Source organism: Danio rerio, chromosome 3 (assembly GCF_049306965.1).
Source record: "Danio rerio strain Tuebingen ecotype United States chromosome 3, GRCz12tu, whole genome shotgun sequence".
Classification (NCBI taxonomy): Eukaryota; Metazoa; Chordata; class Actinopteri; order Cypriniformes; family Danionidae; genus Danio; species Danio rerio.
This window is the reverse complement of record NC_133178.1, coordinates 25,528,525-25,548,360: the sequence shown is the minus strand read 5'-3', so window position 1 is coordinate 25,548,360 and position 19,836 is coordinate 25,528,525. Positions and strand designations below refer to the sequence as shown.

Below are 19,836 nucleotides of genomic sequence, written 5' to 3'. Positions count from 1 at the left end.
ATTTTCACCACAGCGGAATGAACAGCCAACTTATTCAGCATATGTTTTACACAGCGAATGCCCTTAGAGCCGCAACCCAGTACTGGGAAACACCCATACACACTCATTCATACACATACACATACACAACAGCCAAATTAGTTAATCAATTTACGTATAGCGCATGTGTTTGGACTGTGGGGGAAACCGGAGCACCCGGAGGAAACCCACGCCCAGCCAAAACTCAAACCAGTGACCTTGTTGCTGTGAAACGACAGTGCTAACCACTGATCCACTGTGTCATTATTATCATTATTTATTATTATTATTATTATTATTATTATTATTATTATTATTATTATTGTTGTTGTTGTTGTTATTATCATAGTCATACAACGTCATTGGGAACCAAACCCATGTTTGATACCACTATTCTTCAAAATATCTTCTTATGTGTCCCTCAAAAGTAAGAAAATATAATGCTGAATTTACATTTATGGTTTGACTCTCCGTTAGAAAAGCTATTTGAACGGTTAAATATTAATTTGTATCGGGCTTGATTCGACGTCTAACTTGTCGCAGTTAATTTAACTTAATTTGGATTGTGTAAAAACTTTGAAGTTTAGGCATTAGGACACAAAGAGACACCTTAATGGCTATGAGTTCAAAGCTTTTGTAAGTCTGTGATTTTTTTTATTTATTATTATCCCTTCCTGATATTATAATTTAAGACCAGTCTGTCCAACCTCCGAATCGTCAATATTTGCTATATTTTATCACTTTAAAACTCAGGGTTATATTAATGTGACTATAGCGCCATCTTCTGGTAGCCACACAATTTTTTTTACATCCTTAATTCAGGTTGATCCAAGTATGTCCAAGAATACCGGAGGGAGATGTTTTATTTTTATTTATTTATTGTTTATTAATATTTTATTCTTGCAAGAATAAGAAGACGTTTATTTCATTTGGCAAATATGGTTAACCTACAAATCACGGTTACACCTGCCTATAAAGTTATTTTTGTTGTTTTATTTTGTGTCCCAAAAATAAACATTATGATTAAATTTATTATTTTAAATAGGCAAATTAACATTTGTAAAATAATAAAGCCACAGCCTTCTCTACAGCCTTTGTTCTTCTTTTTTTTTCTTCCATCAGTTCCCTCCTAAATGTAAGTGTTATCATGTGAGAGAAGCTGTTATCAAGAAAGAAAAGCTGGTTTTGTGGGGCCCCTTTGTCTTGAATGTTAAGATAGCTAACGTTTCATTTAGGAAAAGTCTCATTTAGACACATTCACAGATCAGAGGTTCATGTAAGTACACTCTTCTACGCTTAGGTTTTATGGCTCATGTCATGCAGTCCTAACTCTGCTAAGTGCTTTAATGATCAAAAATATTATTATTTGAAAATAATCTCTGAAAAAGCATGAAAAAACAGTGCTTTTTGCCTTAAAGAATATTTCACGTTTTTTGTTAAGAAAACATACTAAATATATCCTGCTTTAAAGTGTACTTTTCATTGCATATTTGTTTCTGTAGATTTCATTATCCAATATCTGCAACATTTTATTGAATAATGTTTTGGGAAAAATTTTTAATCTTCCTTTTGCAAATTAGTACACGTTTAATTCATCATATATATACACAAACATCAAATATATACACAAATTCATGCATAAATAAAACAATAAATATATAAATATGGAAATCAATCAATAAATAAATGAATAAATACACAAATTCCTGCGTAATTTAACAAAACATGCATCTTTTGTTTTTTTTTAACAAAAAAAAATGCTCAAATAAATAAATAAATAAATGTGAATATAAATCTACAAATTCCTGCAAAAATAAAACAATTATTAAATACTCAAATAAATGTATATATAAATCTACAATTTTCTGCAAAAATAAATATATAAATAATTAATAGTGTGGTGTAAAAGAGGGGAAATCTACTTTCAGTTTAGCATTTTCTTATTTTCCCAACATCCATGTAACTTATTTAGTTATTAATCTGCCCGCACTATATTTCTTTATGCAGGAATTTGTGGGTTTTTAATATATATTTATTTGCATATTTATTTATTGTTTTATTTATGCGGAAATTTGTGGATTTATTAATTAATTCTTTTATTTATTTGTTTATTTATTTTGTATATTTATTTATTTATTTATTGTTTTTGTCGTCCATATGTATAGTAGCATATTTGGTTATTTCTTTATCTGCTACTATTGCTCATCTGATCTTTTTTTTAAATATAATGATAAATGAATGGAATCATTCATTGGGAAAATTGTTTTTGGCGGAAAAATTGCCATTCAAAACTTACTTGAACTATTTGAGTCGGAACAAAAAAATATCCATTAAGTTCACCCGGCGGAATTTTAACGACGGACTGTAAACAATATGAACGTTACGGTCCGTCTAATCCATTGAAAAACTGGTTTCCAGTTAGTTTAACAAAAGCACGTGCTGGATTATTCAATAGCATATCTATTACAATTGCCCTATGATTTCGCGTTATTTTTTGAGATAATGCCAGCGTTGATTAACGCACTTAGTAACGTTAATTTAATCGTCGCCTCCTACAGAACAACTTCTCAGAATTTCTCGACCTTCAAAATCAACAAGGTAACTTTATAAACACTTAACTAGCAATTACAGCATATAATAGCACGTCCTTGCATTTGTCAATGGTAGTGCCGTGAATAAAATCGATGAGAGTTTTGCCCGAAGCGTGTGGTTGCCATAGAAATGACCGATTTGAAGGGCACAGCTATATAGCTGTCCTCGTTAGATGTGTGTGCTGCTAACATACAACACGTTTGTTTGTTTGCTTGTTTTTAACTACTCAGAATGCTGTATTATACGTGCTATAATGTCTAACACATATGGTGCTTTTTGTGTTCTTGTTTCTAGCGTTAAAATAATGCTTTTGTGCCCACACAGGACTGTATATTTCGCTGTTGGTGGACTTTATAGCACACAGACATGGTGCTGAAGATCTTCTTCCCTCAATGCTGCAACACTGCTGACAGTGGCCTGCTGGTCGGGCGCTGGATCCCAGGACACAATTCTGCTGTGGTACTAGCTGTCGTTCACTATCCATTCATACCCGGACAGGTAAAAAAGTACTTGAGTGAGATCCAGAGCCAGACTCAAGTGGATCTTGCCGTGCTGGGTTCCTGGAGTATGCCAAAAGAAGGTCAAGAAGGATTGGACAGCTTCCTCAAAGACCTGAGCACCATCTTTCCTCAGAAATGTTGGCTGCAGTTGAGCCGTGAGATTGGCAAAAGAGGCTTTACATGTCGGGTGGTTCAAAACAATGGGATGCTTCTACAGGACAAAGAGCAGAAGAGTGATGTAGATGGCAGTGAAGAAGATAAGATCATCCTCGTTCATTATGACCAAAGGAAGGTGATGCTGTCGCAGCTTCATCCGGTGCAAGAGGCTGACCAAAAGTCTGAAATCGAGCCGTCAGAGCTGCGCTTGGTCTTCCAAACAGTTGCTCAAAGTCAGCCTCTGTTTTTCCTGGATAAATACGACGACGGGCCGCTGAAACTCACCCACTGGCAGTCTGAAGGGAGGGAGGCTAGTATTATTGCAGAGCTTCTTAAACAAGCATCTGTGCCGGTGTGCATCTGCCTCACGTGGTTGCTTTCTCTTTGGCTTTGGTTTTGCAGCTTTAGGTGAGTTCAAGTGGACCATCTTCTGTCTGTTTTCAGTATTGAAAATGTGTTAATCACATCCTTTCTTGTTTGACAGGATTTTAAATATACCTCCTGTGAAGTTCATTACAAGCAAGCTGTCCACGTGTGTTCAGTCGGGTTACAGGGCCGTTCATTTTAAGACCGTTTTCTCCCCTAAAAAAGCTGATACACACATGGATTTCATGAGGTAGGGGTAGATCCGCAGATTTTAGCCAATCATTGAGTGTATTTATTTACTTGTTTAAATGTGTGTGCATTTATATTTATTCAGTTTTTAAATTCATTTCAGTAGTATGATTGACTAATATTAAAAGGTTCAGATGATTTGTTTACAATAGTTTGTAAGTAATATGTTCTGTCTTTTAGTAGAGATATTATATGAGAGACTTGCTTTGTTTACCAAATCAGTGGATCTAATTGGATTTGCATTGTAAACATTAAATAAAAGTTAAAAAGGTATTCTTTTTCATGTCATATATTAAGTTTTTAGTCACGATACTCCCAAAATCATTTCGCAAAAATTCCCCCCCCTTTTTTTTTTTTTTTTACAAAATTCTGTGCAGAAATTGCAAAAAATGTCTGCAGATTTTGTCTGGCCCTAGGAAGGGGTCAATCACATAAAACGAGTGTTTTCATTTGATAACAAAAGAGAAAAAAACATTAGCATTGACTTTTGCCTTGTGCTTTGTTTATTTGATTTTGAAAAACGTGTAAGTCTGTTAGGGGTGCACAATATATCGTTTTAGCATCAATATCACAATGTGTGTAAGCGCAATAGTCACATCACATAGATATGCAGTGTTGATTTGGGATTATAGTTGAGCCAGTGTCACAGTTCAAAACATGAGATTTGTTGAATCACTGCAGAAATTAAATATAATGGAGTGACATTTATAATTTGCATGTTTTTAAGGCCTAAGAGACATTAAGTATTCAGACACAGGACGTTTTACCAATCGGAAGATTAATTATATTGAATTATTTATACAGTAAAGACTTTGCAGTGTCATTTTTACATTTACAAAACCATAAAGCATGTTTATTTCACTTTTATTTTTACATTATTCACTCTTCTACTAAATCATCCCAATTAATCAAAATTTATACATTCGGTAACATTTTAGGGACCAATTCTCATTATTAACCAGTAGCTTATTAGCATGCATGTTATTGAGATATCGGCTGTTTATTAGTACTTATAAACTACATTTTCTGCATAATCTTATACTTCATCCCTAGTCCTACCAATACCTAATCTACCTTAATAACTATTAATAAGGAGCAAATTAGGAGTTTGAGACAAAAGCCATATAATTAAACCATAAAATAATAATAATAAATTATTTTCAAATAAGTGCTATTCAGTCTTAGGAGAAATTGTATAAATTTCACACTATATATTGCAATATATATTACACTATATATATATTGCAGAAGAACAAAATTTTGCAATGTCAGATTTTTCCAATATCATGCAGATTCTTAATCCCTATTTTAAAAATCAGTTTAATGAAATAAAACACTCTCTGAAGTTAAAAGTATTTTAAAAGTAAATTTCATAACATGTATAAGTAATGATTATTGTTCTCATTAAAACAATTTTAAGTACTCATCAATACTCAAGGTAATTAATCTTGCATTAATAAAAAGGTCAAGTGTCCTGATATTTTAAGAGACTTATTTATTATGACAATTGTTGCATTGTAAATGCTATTCTAAAATAAAAATCTACATTCATTCTTGTAATGAAACATTTTGATCTTAATGTTTAGATTTGTTTTTACTTGTTCTTCAAAATATTATTTAGAATGAAATGCAATATTAGAAATCATTATAAAAATAGCATGTTAATTACTTAAATGTTTAACTTTTTAATTAGATTTTTCAATCAAATATAATCTCTTAACTCTTTCTTTTTTTCACTCCTCTGCAGAAAAGCAAACATCTTTGTGTCTTTCCTTGTGGACATAGCCTTTGGTTTGCTGCTCATCTCATGGCTGTATAGGGAGAATCGTATCAGCAAATTAGCCAATACTCTGGTACCTGTGGCTGATGTAAGTATGACAATATATTTCCATTAAAAAGTTTTAGGGTTACATTATTTATTTAAGTCTCTTTGACTAGGCCTGTCACAATAATCAATATATCGATTTATCACACAACACATGGACATGACCTCAATCTTTTTTGCCGATGCAATATATATTGCCCAATGCTTGTACATAAAAACCAATTCTAGCAACATTTTAGCTGATTTCGCAACATCTCTATTGGAGGTGCCAATGTTAGTATGGTTAAAAGAACTGCAATATTTACTTTAAATAACTGTACTATATTTTTATGTGGGTGCCTGAACACTGAAAATAGATCTGGCAGCAGATATTGCAGCCTATGTTACTCGTTACCTCGCACTTTTTGGTTAATATTTATTATTATTTATTAAAGATATGTGTTTTCACATTCTGATTCCAATGCCTAATTATTAAATTGTTAAAATGACTATAATTATAATAAATATTCTTCAGAATAAAACATTATGTGTTTTTGGGAAGAGTGTACTTGCATTGTGATGCTATTATATTGTCATTTTGGCAATATGTAATGGCATAAAATGGTCTTAAAATGACAGTAATATAGTTTATTGCAATATATTTGGTGCAATATATCATACAACAAAATATATATATATATATATATATATATATATATATATATATATATATATATATATATATATATATATATATATATATATATATATTGTGACAGGCTCTGTCTTTCACTTCATTTTATTTATCTTTGATTCATTTGATTAAAAAAGTTAAAAATATTACAACAAATAAAATAAATAAACATTTTCTTTTCATTTTGTTTTCTTGGTTTGCAAAGCTGTTTTTAAACCCATTAGTCCAGAATAAAATGAGGAAAAAAATATTAGCTTCACTTAGGATCAGTTTACATATTAAAATAAATATACATGCATAATGATAAAAAAAAAAATTGGGTTGTGTTTCAGCATGTGGCCAAAGAGCTCCAGCAGCTGTTAGAATGGCTGATGGGAGCTCCTGCTGGACTGAAGATGAACAAGGCTCTCGATCAAGTGCTGGGGAGGTTCTTTCTTTATCACATTCATCTGTGGATCAGTACGTACAGCCTAATTTGAAGCATTCTCTTGGTGTTTCAGACTTATGCCAGATTCTCATGATATCTTGTGATTTGTGTGAACAGGTTACATCCACCTGATGTCTCCTTTCATTGAGAGGATCTTGTGGTACGTCGGACTCTCAGCCTGCTTGGGGCTGACTTTTGCGCTCTCCATCCTGTCCGACATTGTGGCCCTCCTGACTTTCCACATCTACTGCTTTTATGTGTATGGAGCACGGTGAGGTTTATTTATTTTCTCTATATTACGTTTTCTAACAAACTGACTGCATCCAAAATCACATGCTTTAGACTTGGTAAAAAAAAAGTGTGTGAACAAAGTTGTAAGTCTCTATTTAGAGGACTCATAAAGATTTTTTAGTCTTTATTTAGTGGTAAGAAAACAAATAAAAAATTTTATATACGAATGCTGTGTACTTTTAGTGAACAACTTGACGCCATATACACTATTGAAAATAGTATTTAGATAAATTTGTAACAGCAGGTTTTCCTCTCAAAGACATGTATTATTGCATACAGCAGATTTTTTGTGCCTGTACACTATGCGATTTCAGCTGCAGCCAATGGGCTATATGCATAGCTAGTTGTTCAGCCACTGATAAGCTTGTGACTATTTAGAATTTCATAAGGTTGCTTTTACAGTATCGATGTAGCAATGTAATTAAAATATTATCAGTTACAGGGACTTCAGCGTTCATTTATATGTTCTGGGCTAAAATTGGATGAAAGTTTAAACAGAAGCACCATCAGGAGCTGCAGGCGAGCACAGATAATCCATTGAAATTAATGTGGTAAAATAAATTTCCATAAGATTTAAAGATATAGCATTGAACAATGGAATTTAATGCAGTGCTTCTTGTCCAGTCTGAGACACACTTTTTATTGAATATCTATCAGGCAGTGAAGAATATTGATTTCTAAAGAAACTAGATCTTAATTGTGATTTTGTAATGGCATCACAGTTCACCTGAAGCGTTTGAGTATGCTTACTGAAAATTCTAAATCTGAGTGCATATACCCCATTGTATCTGTAATGTTTTTACACTTTGATTTCCAGTAGAGGGCAGTATCAACTTCTATAATTGGTCCCTTTAGCAAGAAAACTGAACGTCCAAGTGTACAATGTACAAGTAGAGTTTCACAGAAAACAGAGGTGAAATAGGAGTTTGTGTTTCATGAAAGAAAAAATATATTGTTATTTAAAGACATCAGGCTTGATATCATTTTTGAGTGTAGTTTTTTTTTTCAAGGTTCTTTCTTAAATCTGTCTAAACCTTATAATTAGAGTTCTGAGTCTTTACTTGTGCCCCCTATGGAGTTATTTTTGTTTCTTTATTATTTAAAAAAAAAAAAGTTTTAGGGTAAATAGTTAATAAAAAATAAAAGATTGTTTAATTAAAAGAATTGTTTAACAAAAAAACTTATGTCAATGATAAAATATTTTGGATCGCAAAAAATTATTGTCCTATTATGCAGATAACACAATTGTCCTTCCACACTCATTCACGCTCTCTGCTCTGTTGCCATTTACATTCTACAATCTTTGCTTGTGATTTTAAAAGTTTTGCTTGGTGTGGAAAAGTTTTGAACCCATGATATGAATTTTTCACCAAAATTAGGTGCATTGTAATTAAAAAATAAATGATTTAAAGTAAAAAAAAAAAACATTTAATTAAAAAATGTCATTAATAAAAAATGTGCACTGCAAAAAAATGCACATTTCACCGGGATGAAAGGCCTTATTTTATTGGTCAATCTTGATTGAGGTCACAGGTTGGCCACACCCACTATGTTTTCGCGCAATTGGAATTGGACTGGACTCCCTTGACATAAGTTTTTTTAATTAAACAGTCTTTTATTTTTTAAATTACTATATACTTATTTTTTCCCTTAAAACTAGATATTTTTATTGAATAATAAAGAAACAAAATTCCATAGACCCTGGGTCACAATTATCAGCTTTTTGAAATTAAGACTTTACTTAAAAGCTGAATAAAACAGCTTTGTATTGATGATTGATTTGTTAGAATATGACATTATTTGCCTGAAAGGCAACTATTTTGAAATCTGTAATGTGAGAGTAAAAATAATATTGGAGTTATAGTTTCAACTTGTTCAATTTTAGTTTTTAGAAATGTATATATCTCATTACATGTAGTTTAGATATGTTTATGGTAGGACATTTTTAATAGTCTATAACATGAAACAAGATCTTTATTTAGTATACTAATGGTTTTTGGCATGAATTTGACCCATACAATGTATTTTTCATATGGGTCAGTTGTATTTTATATAGGTCAGATGTATAAGTGGTAGTGCCCAACTGAGTCTGGTTTCTCTCGATCTTTTCCTTTCCTTCACTTTTGTCAAGTGGTGAAGTTTGTTCCTCGCCACTGGCTTGCTTGGTTTGAGACTTGTGGAGCTGCCCATCAATGGATTTCCTCTTTAGTGTTTGGACTTTCAGCAGTAAAATTTAAACCACCCTGAACTGAACTTTGAAAACTGGACTTACACAGTTTCAATTTACTAGAACTTCTATGTTAAGCTGCTTTGGCACAATCTACATTGTAAAAGCGCTATAGAAATAAGCTTGAATTGAATTGAATATTCCTATGAGGTTTAGTGATCCTGGGTAACATTTTCATTTTACCTTTGACATTATTCTATTCTTTGAGTACTGCAGGGTGGTTTCTTTATTTGTGAAGTGTTTGTTCTTCTGTCTTGTCAGGCTGTACTGTTTGAAGATCTACGGTCTCTCCTCGCTCTGGCGACTCTTTAGAGGAAAGAAATGGAACGTTTTGAGGCAGAGGGTGGACTCGTGCTCATACGACCTGGACCAGGTACGTCTCAGCATGATTTATTCATGTATTGGCCATTTAGTTCATTTCGCACAGAACTCGACCGATCTCTTTTCTTTGCAGTTGTTCATAGGGACTTTGCTCTTTACAATTCTGCTGTTCCTGCTGCCCACCACTGCCCTCTATTACCTGGTCTTTACCCTGGTGAGTCACTCCAACATAAACTTCAATCTCATCACTATTCCAGCAGAGCTATTGGACCATTTTATGCAGCTCTCTGACATTTTCTGTTACTCAGACCATCAATTCAGTGCTTGTGAATGCGACCATTAAGATGATCATACACCAGCTCATATGTCATTAAACCTAGTTTCCATAATGGTTAGCATGTTTTAACTCTTGATAATATTCTGCTAGTCCTATACACGCTACTGATTAACATGTTGGGGTCAGTAATGTTGCATAATTGTTTGTATAAATGTTATTCTTGTGTTGGTAAAGCTAAATTTTCAGCAGCTGTTATTCCAGGTTTCACTGTGGTGACATGATCCTTTGGAAATCATTCAAATAATGACATGTCTTGCACTTTACATAGCATGCTGGGACAATTGTTTACTCAAATGTAATGGTAAAATGCTGATTAGGTGACTTCCAGTTCTGGAGATGAAGTGCATGTCCTCATACAGTTAGACAACAGTTGCCCAAAACACGTGCATGTGTGAAGTGTTAAGAGTCTTTTTGTGCTGTAATATTCATTTATGGGCATAAATCTTATTGATCCCAAATGCTTGAACAGTACTTTTTACCATTTTGGTATAAACCTACTGATTTTTTGGTTTAGTCTGAGCCATAGGGTTTGAAATGCTTCTTAATCATAGAAAATACCAAATAGCAGAGAAATCTGGTGGTGGATCTTTGGGTGTTTGATGTCTTTAAGGGATAGCTCACCCAAAAAAGAAAATTTACAATTAATTTACTCATCCTCAGGTCACGGAAAGATGAGTTTGTTTCCTCCTGCAGAACATTAAAGGAAGATTTTTAGGTGATTTGTACAATGTTTATTATATATTATATAATATTAAAAATAATCCTGTACAAACCAGGCTCTGTGGGTTCTGATGATAGTAAAATGTTTGGTCTGTGCAAGAAATTGAGCAATATTTACAATATTATTAGCTATAATTTATAATATGATTATAGGTAGCTAGGAAAAGTGAAAGTGAGGAACAAGGGTGTAGAATTGGCATGAACGGAGTGGATGTGTTCCCTCCAATAATTGAACCGACTTCAACATAAACTAATACTCCTTCAACTCTTAACCTACATGAGCACCAAGTCAAATTCGCTACAAGTTTATCGTAATACTATTAACCAAGGCTGTGCAATTAATCAAAATTCAGTTTTGATTTTGGCCTCCGATTGTAAAATACAATAATCAGGATAAAACAGTTGAATTGCGTCACACACAATTCCTCTACGTTCATACCTCCTCAAAGCTCGACAGCTGTAAAATCATGTAAATTGACTTTTGCAACATGGGACATGATTTTTATTTTTATTAATAAATGCTTATTTTATATTATTAAATACTTTATTCATATTTTTAATAGCGCAAAACAGAATTTATGCTGTTCAATGCATGCTCTATAGGGATGTATGTGCCCACCAATGTCAAGAACGAATCTATACCCTTGAAAACGTGAGGATGCAAATTTTAATTTTGGGATGAACAGTCCATTTAACATTAATAATTAATCAAGAAGCGCCACCACCTTACTTCCATCAACCTACTTTTATTTGAATTTTGAACTATCACATAAAATGCTTAATGGAAACACCATACATTTGGTAAGTGCACATTAAAATTCTTATGCGCACAGAGTACGATAATTTTTTATCTAACAAAAATTGCTGGATGAACTACGATGGAAACAGATTTATCGAATAACTTACAACAGGCTCTTCAAAAAAGTCCTGATTTTTTTTTAACAGATTATATAATAACAAAAATTGGCACAGTGAGATTATATTAATGGACAAACTAACAGATCGACCAAATTGTAAAACATCTAAAATGATGTTTTTGTCATTCTATAATTCATTCATTGATTTTCCTTTATTAATTAGGGGTCACCAAAGCTGAATGATCTGCAAACTCATCCAGCATATGTTTACACAGCGGATGCCCTTCCAACTGCAAATCATCACTGGGAAACACCCATACACTCTCATTCACACACATGCACTACTAACATTTTAGCCTAATTTAGCAGGGTTTATAGCCAGTCCACCTATACTGCATGTCTTTGGATTGTGGGTGAAACAGGAGCAACTGGAGGATACTCACGCAAACACGGGGAGAACATGTAAACTCCACACAGAAATGCCAATTGACCCAGCCGAAGCTCAAACTAGCGACTTTCATGCTGTGAGGTGACAGTGCTACCCACTGCGCCACCGCCCTGCTTCTCATTCTATAATGTCTCAGCCAATGTCTGTCATCAAAGTGATTTAGTATTATTACATCCCAGTCTTGAGCAGCTGTGCTCCCAAAGAGTCTCGCACTTCCAAAAACTGCCATTCATTTATTGAGTTTAATCTTTTATCTTTTGAGGTGCAATTATTTTAATTAATTAATTTAATGAAGTGCAAGGGAAAAGCTCACCTTGCCACTTTATACCTCAGTAATTTTTTTTTTTTTTTTTTTTTTGTCATTTAGTGCCAGTTTATCAGTTTATCGTCTCTTTGACTCATTAGATAGAAATTATGTTTTTTTTTCGCAAATGTTTCATGCAGACTTTCAGTTTTGAACATAAGTCTTAATTAATCGATTTAATTCATTTTCTTTTCGGGCTTATTCCCTTTATTAATCAGGGGTTGCCACAGCGAAATGAACCGCCAACTTCATGCACCGCACATGTTTCATGCAGCAGATGGTCTTCCAGCCACAACCCATCTCTGTGAAACATTCATACACACCCATTCATACTCATACACTACGGACAATTTAGCCTACCCAATTCACCTGTACCGCATGTCTATGGACTGTGGGGGAAACCGGGGCACCCGGAGGAAACCCACACGTACGCAGGGAGAACATGCAAACTCCGCACAGAAACGCCAAATGACCTAGCTGAGGCTCGAACCAGTGACGTTCTTGCTGTGAGGCGACAGCACTACCTACCGAGCCACTGCATCGCCAAGTCTTAATTCAAATCTTTGAATTAAAAAGATCTATACCGTATGTAGTTCCATCTGGGTTGGTGGGTTTGTAATGTGTTTGTCTGTGTGCTTGTAGCTGCGGCTGGTGGTGGTTCTGTTTCAGGGAGTGATTCACCTCAGTGTCGACTTCATCAACTCTTTCCCCCTGTTTGCCATCGGCCTGCGCATCTGCAGACCATACAGACTGGCAGGTGAGCCATACTGCATCATACTGAAGAAATGCATACGTTCTTTGATTTAATCGTTGACTTTTTTTAAAAATATAACAACTGATTATAAAGATGAAATTATGAACGTCCATGTCCTGTTGTGATTATCTCACCTGTTGCCTATTTATTTTTTGTTTTATAGCTGATCTGTTATTTAAAACACTATATAAATCATCTTTGAGCTTGTCATGACATTTTTGACATTTTTGTTGCATGATTTATTGCATCTAAATTTATTGTGATAAATTATATTAATGTCATTTAAGGGCCATTTTATGGAACTCATTATAGAATGCCAGTATTAAAATGGACCCTTTTTACAGGACTGTTCTGACGCATTTTAACAGGCTTCAGCATCGTAAATCCTTAAAGGTTTTTTATGTTTAGATTTAAAAATACATATGCACATTTATGTGGATTTATGTATGTATTATATCCTCTTTGCAATATATTAGCGAGTTACTGCTTATATGATGCGTTTGTAATGCAGAGTGTATAGACAGGACAGTAAATTTGACCTTGTTCTTTCTTCTGGCTGTTAATAGTCTCACATAATTTTTGTTTCCTTTTTTTTTTTTTGAAAGTCTTGATAACACCATTGAAACCCCATTTTACTGTACTGTCCTGCTTTTAATAATTCCAGAAGGCTTTTTTATTAAATGAACTCTCTTAAGGACATTTTTAATAAAGTGACACCAGGAAAAACTTTTGAATTTTTTTTATCTTGTATTAGCACTGAAAATCTTATTTAATTTACATATTCATTTGTTTGTTCTTTTTAATTGTATATTTATTATTGAAATGTTCTTGCCATGAGAATAGCCTTGGTTACTGACCATTGCTGACCATTGCAAGTTTTTCTATTATTATTTAAGCAAATAGGATTGTAAAAAAAAAAAAATTGTTGTACTCTCCTGTTCACGGCGCTCTACGTTTACCCACCTATGACGACTTCCGCTACTGAACAACCAGGAAATCTGTAAAAGGTTCATACACTCAAAAATGACTTTTGCTTCTTGTTCTAACTACTTATTTAAAAGGACTTGAGACAACACAATTCTTAAGTTTTTTGGGGGGATAACTTAATTGTTTTATGTTCAATCACTTTAATTTGTGAAAATGGTTAGGTTTACTGTTTTGATTTGTGTTGGAGCAACATAACGGTATTGTATGGAACCCTGCATTTTATAAAGTGTATAATAGCACCATAATGCAAATATACTCTTTAAAAGAACACATTTGAAATGATTAGAGTAATTTTAACCCTTTAAGGTGCACTCCTTGAAAAAAATGTTTAAATCGAATAATATACTGACACAACTCTGATAAATAGTAATAAGCAATTAAAATAATAATGATAGCCTATGGATAAAAGGTCGACCAGGTGGTTACGATGGTTGTTAAAGGGTTAACAATGAAATGATTAAGCATTAGAATCGTAATGTGAAAAGATATATCCTAAACAAGTAAATAATGATAACAGTACATATTATGTCTTCGTATTCCAGAGGGTGTTAAATTCAAAGTGCTTTGTGAGGAGTCAGGATCTCCGCTTCACCTGATGATGGAGGTAGGTTTATTATTGGGAGAACAGTTTAAAATCCTGCGGTTGACTTATAATTGAGTTTCATTTGTGGTTTGGGTTTGACCTGTTGATTTTCTGGGATGGGTTATATAAGGCTTATTGTTTGGTTGAATTCATAATCCGTACAAACACTGGACATGCTTTGCTTAGCTATGAGGTTTGATAATGAATGATGTTCTAGATGAGCAAACATGAACGACAGAAAAAGAAATAATTTTCTCCACCCTCAGATCAACCCATTGAAGTGCAGCTCTGTACTACAGCGCTACCGGACGCCCACCTATAGCTGTTACCCTAAGGATTCATGGGCCGCATTGTGCAAGAAACTATTTGTAGGAGAACTTATTTACCCCTGGAAGCAGAAGACTGACAAGACAGACTAACTTTGAGGTACCATGCCTGTTCAATTCTGGTTCTGGAGTTTAGCTCAAACTTATGCCAACACAGCTGCCTTTTTTGTTTGGGGTTGGAGCTAAACTCTTTCAGGAATGGACAACACTATACTAGACTAACATAACCAGACATGTGCACACTGGGGAAAACATGCTCTGTTCGTCAAACTTCACTCACTTCCAAAATAGTCTTAATAGTTTTTCTTTTATAAAAATACAGATTATGTTAAATGAAATAATTAGATAAACATTGAATCACTATTTCTGTGATTGAAACTGTGATTATTTTTGTATTTATTTTAAGTCTATTTCTACTTTTGTATAACATTTGAAGATGTGCCATGTACTACTTGTAAGTTTGATAGTTAATTCTGATCGCTGTATCACTACCAATTTATTAGATTTATTTGAACTGGAAGTAAAACTGTCAACCTTATTAGTTTTTAGCCTCTCCTGATAGGCTAGGTAGATGGAAAGTGACTTGAGTAAAGTTGTTTAAAGTACTATAAAGTTTAAAGTGGTACTATAAAATTGTATACATTTATATAAGTCTAATCTACCTGATCAATGTGAACTGACTGAGTTAAGTATAGTTACATTTTTTTTATTAAATTATTTAACCATGATCCTCTTGTATAATCATTGCCAAATTGTGTTTTTGTAGCAGTTAATAATGTTATGAGTTAATAAAATGTGTATAAATGCAGGTGGAATTAATTTTGTGCCATTTTTTTTTTTTATCTTTGAACCCTTTAATAAAGTTTATTTAATCCATTTGTATACATACAGTATCTCTGGATCTTAGATCGCTTTTTTGGTGATGAATGTTGAAGCTGTAAACAACTGGTGTACAGTGTGTATAACTGGTCTTGGATCTTTTGTTTGGTGGAACAGCCTGTGAAGAATGTGCTCAGACTGGAGTCCATGAACAACACGACAATGACAGGCCAGGCAACTGATTATTCATTGACATCTGGGAATTCACCTTCATGTTTGTGTTGAGGACATGAAGCTATTGTGTATATCTGACACAAAGATGTGTAGGTGAAAACTGAAAAATATGCACAACATAGATTAGACTAGACAGAAGATATTAGATTAGTTTAAAATTTCTTTAAACTAAATTTCCCTTTTCTGTTTTACCTGAACAAAAATGTTTTTCAGTTTGTGTTTGTCTCTTTTTTTTTTCTTTTGCTGCAGTGCAATTAAATGGCATTGTCAAGCAGACAAACTGACCAATAATAATGAAAACCGTAAAGTCCCAAAGTGTTAGTTCACCCCAAACTGACAATTTTGTCATTTACTCTTCCTTAAATTGTACAAACCGGTTTGAGTTTCTTTTCCTGATGAACACAAAATAAGTTTTTAAGTTAAGTATAAGTTAAAGGTTTTTTTCAAACCTTTAACCATTTACTTCCATGTATTTGTTTTTTCTACTATGGAAATCAATGATTACAGGTTTCTAACAATTTTCAGAATACCTTCTTTTGTGTTTAGCAAAAAAGGAAATCCAAACAGAACCAATGCAGGGTGAGCATTATGTAAGTAACTAATCTTTTTTTGGCTGAACTATGCCTTGAAATGTTGTTTGCACCTTTCCGCAATGCCATCATCTTTACTAACTTGCATGCTGAAGATGGAGTGCAAATAAATAAATGTTAATATTCAAACAAACAGTATAGGCTATAATAAAATATCAGCAGATATAATAATAAAACCATGTATCTATATAATATTGCCCTGGAAAATGAAAAATATGGGATGGATGAATAGATAGATAGATAGATAGATAGATAGATAGATAGATAGATAGATAGATAGATAGATAGATAGATAGATAGATAGATAGATAGATAGATAGATAGATAGATAGATAGATAGATAGATAGATAGATAGATAGATAGATAGAAAGACGGACGGACAGACAGACAGACAGACAGACAGACAGACAGACAGACAGACAGATAGATAGATAGATAGATAGATAGATAGATAGATAGATAGATAGATAGATAGATAGATAGATAGATAGATAGATAGATAGATAGATTTGGATAATTTATTCATTCATTCATCCATCCATCCGTGTATCTATTCATCTGTCTTTCTATCCATCTATAGATAGATGGATAGATGGATGGACAGACACACGGATGGATAGATGAATGAATGAATTAGTAGAAAGACAAATGAATAGAATGAGAGATGGATGAATGGATCTATCCATCTATCCATCCATTCATCTTTCAATCAATTCATCTGTCTTTCCAGGTACTCATCAGTCTTTCTATCCATCTATAGATAGATTGCTGGATGGATGAATATATAGATAGACATGAATAGATTAATAGATGAATGAATAGATCTATCTATCCATTCATCCATCTATCCACTCATCTATCTATCAATTCACCCATCGATGGATGGATGGATGGATGGGCGTACAGATAGATGGTTGAATGGATAGAAAGACAGATGAATGGATAGACGGATGAACAAAAAGACAGACAGACGGACTGAGATGGATGAATAGATGGATGGATGGATGGATGGATGGATAGAAAAACAGATGAATAGATAGACGGATGTATAGATAGATGTATGAATGGATAGATAGAAAATAAGCTGATTGAATCGTGTTCAAAACCGCTCCAATGTCATCCTAGCAGAAAATAGGTTCTGTTTAATATATTATTCTGTATAAATGTATGAGCTGTAAGCATTTGTGTAATGACTGATAGAACTTGATGCAGGGTCCAGATGTCCCCTTGTCTCCCTCGAGACCCTCGTGTAGCTGTAATCTGGATGGGCAGACACAAAGACTTCATACAGCAATTTGCATTTTAATCTTTTTGGGGGGAGGGGGATTATCCTCCTTTGATGATTCCCTGGATGTGGAGAGACCTCTGGCTTTTCCCCAGCACATTAACCCTCCTGCATCTGTCACACCAGCAGCAACCTGTAATATCGGTTTACTGGAAACAGAAGGTGAAAACAATCCATATTTTTCACGTTTACATTTCACAGAATATTTAAAGGCTTATATTTCTACCAAAAATGAAATCTGATCATTTACGATCCATGCAGTTGTTCCAAACCTGTTCAAGTTTCTTTTTCCTGTTAAACACAAATGAAGATATTTTGCACAATGCTGGAAGCCAATAGCCATTGACGTTCATGCTATGAAAGGAGAACACATGGTACCAACATTCTTCAAATATCTTCTTTTAAGTTCGACTGAAAAAAAAAAAAAACAGAAACTCGTAAAGGTTTAGCTTGAGTAAAAGGTCAGTAAATGTTCATTTAGGGTTATGTATCCCTTTAAGGCAGTGGTTCTCAAAGTAGGGGTCGAAACCCCTTGGGAGGTTGCGAGACAATAACAGGGGGAGGGGGGGTCGATTTCTGAAAATCAACATTTTATTAAACTATAAAAATTTATAAAAAATTTTACCATAATTTATCCATAACCTCCTGAAGAACAAAATAGTAGTTAAAAGTAACATTGCTAACATGTTAATGATAAACATTAAGAAAACAACATGCAACTAAAAAGGCATTAGCCTTTCAAAATGTTTTGTTTTTGCCACCCCAGTGTTGATTATGTTATATTTAAGACAAAGCAATAGTGTTAGACATTGATTTCAGGGCACCAGGTTAAACTTTCTGACACCTTTACGGCACTCGCATACATTAAAAATAAATACAGACCACAACTGAACATGAAGGAGGGTCTCCAAGTGGCGTTCTCCAAAAATAAACGATGAATAGACTTGGGCCTATTGGCATATGTGCACCGTTGGGTGCAAGGTTTATACATTTATAACCACTTGAGAGAATATTGGGGGCCGCGAGTCACTGGCATTGTTATTAACAGCTCGCCCCAAAATTTTCTTTTAATTTTTTAACATCTTATCTAAGTTCTGACTATTTCATTCAACCAAATTTCATCTTTTGTGTTCAACAGAAGGAAAGCAAGCCACACCATTTTGGCAGAATGACAGAATGAACCCAAGTGTTTGTAATACCACATTTCTAACAACAGACAGACAAAATAAACAGAATTAGTACCAACCACCCCTCAGCCTAAACAGTTGCACACTTATTAAAACAAGATTGTTAAACGTCAACATCACCTGCCTTCATACTCACTGAGAACAAATGAATTAAGAGATGTGGCAGAGGAATCATGCTGTGTGCTGTCATGAATGGGTGTGTCATAATGTAATGCCTGTTTTGTTTGTGTTTCTATTTTTATCTATTTAAAACAAGAGTCACATCGAAGGATCTGCAATGTTGTGTTGGGTTTATCCAGTTGAAAACGTGATTTGTGGATTCACTGCAAAATTTTATTAAAGTTAACCAACATGTTTATTAGTTGCATTTGTTCCTATAAGGCCTCTGAGCATTTCAAACCACTTTTACACATTTAGGCAAAAAAGTGTAATGCTTGTAACTTGAAAGATATTTATATGATGTAGACTACACAGTGCTGTTTTACATTTGTTTATTATTTTGCCTGAATACTGCTAGACTCCCAGAAAACCATGACATTTTGTTCATTTCATTTGCATCTTTGCTTCATTGTATTTATTGATGCTAGTGATTTGGTTTATTATATTTTGTGCAGGTGCACTAAACTACAAAGTCACCCCAATCAATCTAGAATTATAAATTATTTCCAAATAGAGCCGTTCATTTCATCTGGTGTAATTATACTCAATATCACAATATGTACTGAAGAAAAACAAAATATCACAATGTCAGGTTTTTCC

At 33.7% G+C, this 19,836-nt stretch overlaps 1 protein-coding gene and 1 long non-coding RNA gene across 4 annotated transcripts in view; one reads left to right on the top strand and one right to left on the bottom strand.

Annotated features, from left to right (window-relative positions):
• The first annotated feature begins 1,284 nt into the window (after window positions 1–1,284).
• On the top strand, window positions 1,285–15,837 carry pigq (phosphatidylinositol glycan anchor biosynthesis, class Q). 3 transcript variants are annotated; one of them, NM_199429.1, is given in 11 exon segments: window positions 1,285–1,294; window positions 2,935–3,674; window positions 3,751–3,882; window positions 5,629–5,749; window positions 6,712–6,838; window positions 6,924–7,077; window positions 9,586–9,697; window positions 9,779–9,859; window positions 12,954–13,068; window positions 14,595–14,656; window positions 14,902–15,837. In NM_199429.1, coding segments are annotated over 10 exon segments (1,755 nt in total). In that variant the 5' UTR covers window positions 1,285–1,294; window positions 2,935–2,976; the 3' UTR covers window positions 15,055–15,837.
• Window positions 15,809–19,836, bottom strand: part of LOC141381204 (uncharacterized) — a 28,589-nt gene continuing 24,561 nt past the window's right edge. The window contains exons 3-4 of the long non-coding RNA XR_012400999.1: window positions 18,163–18,301; window positions 15,809–18,039 (exon numbers count right to left, since the gene is read on the bottom strand). This is a non-coding gene — a long non-coding RNA (uncharacterized lncRNA). The remainder of the gene's footprint in view (window positions 18,040–18,162; window positions 18,302–19,836) is intronic.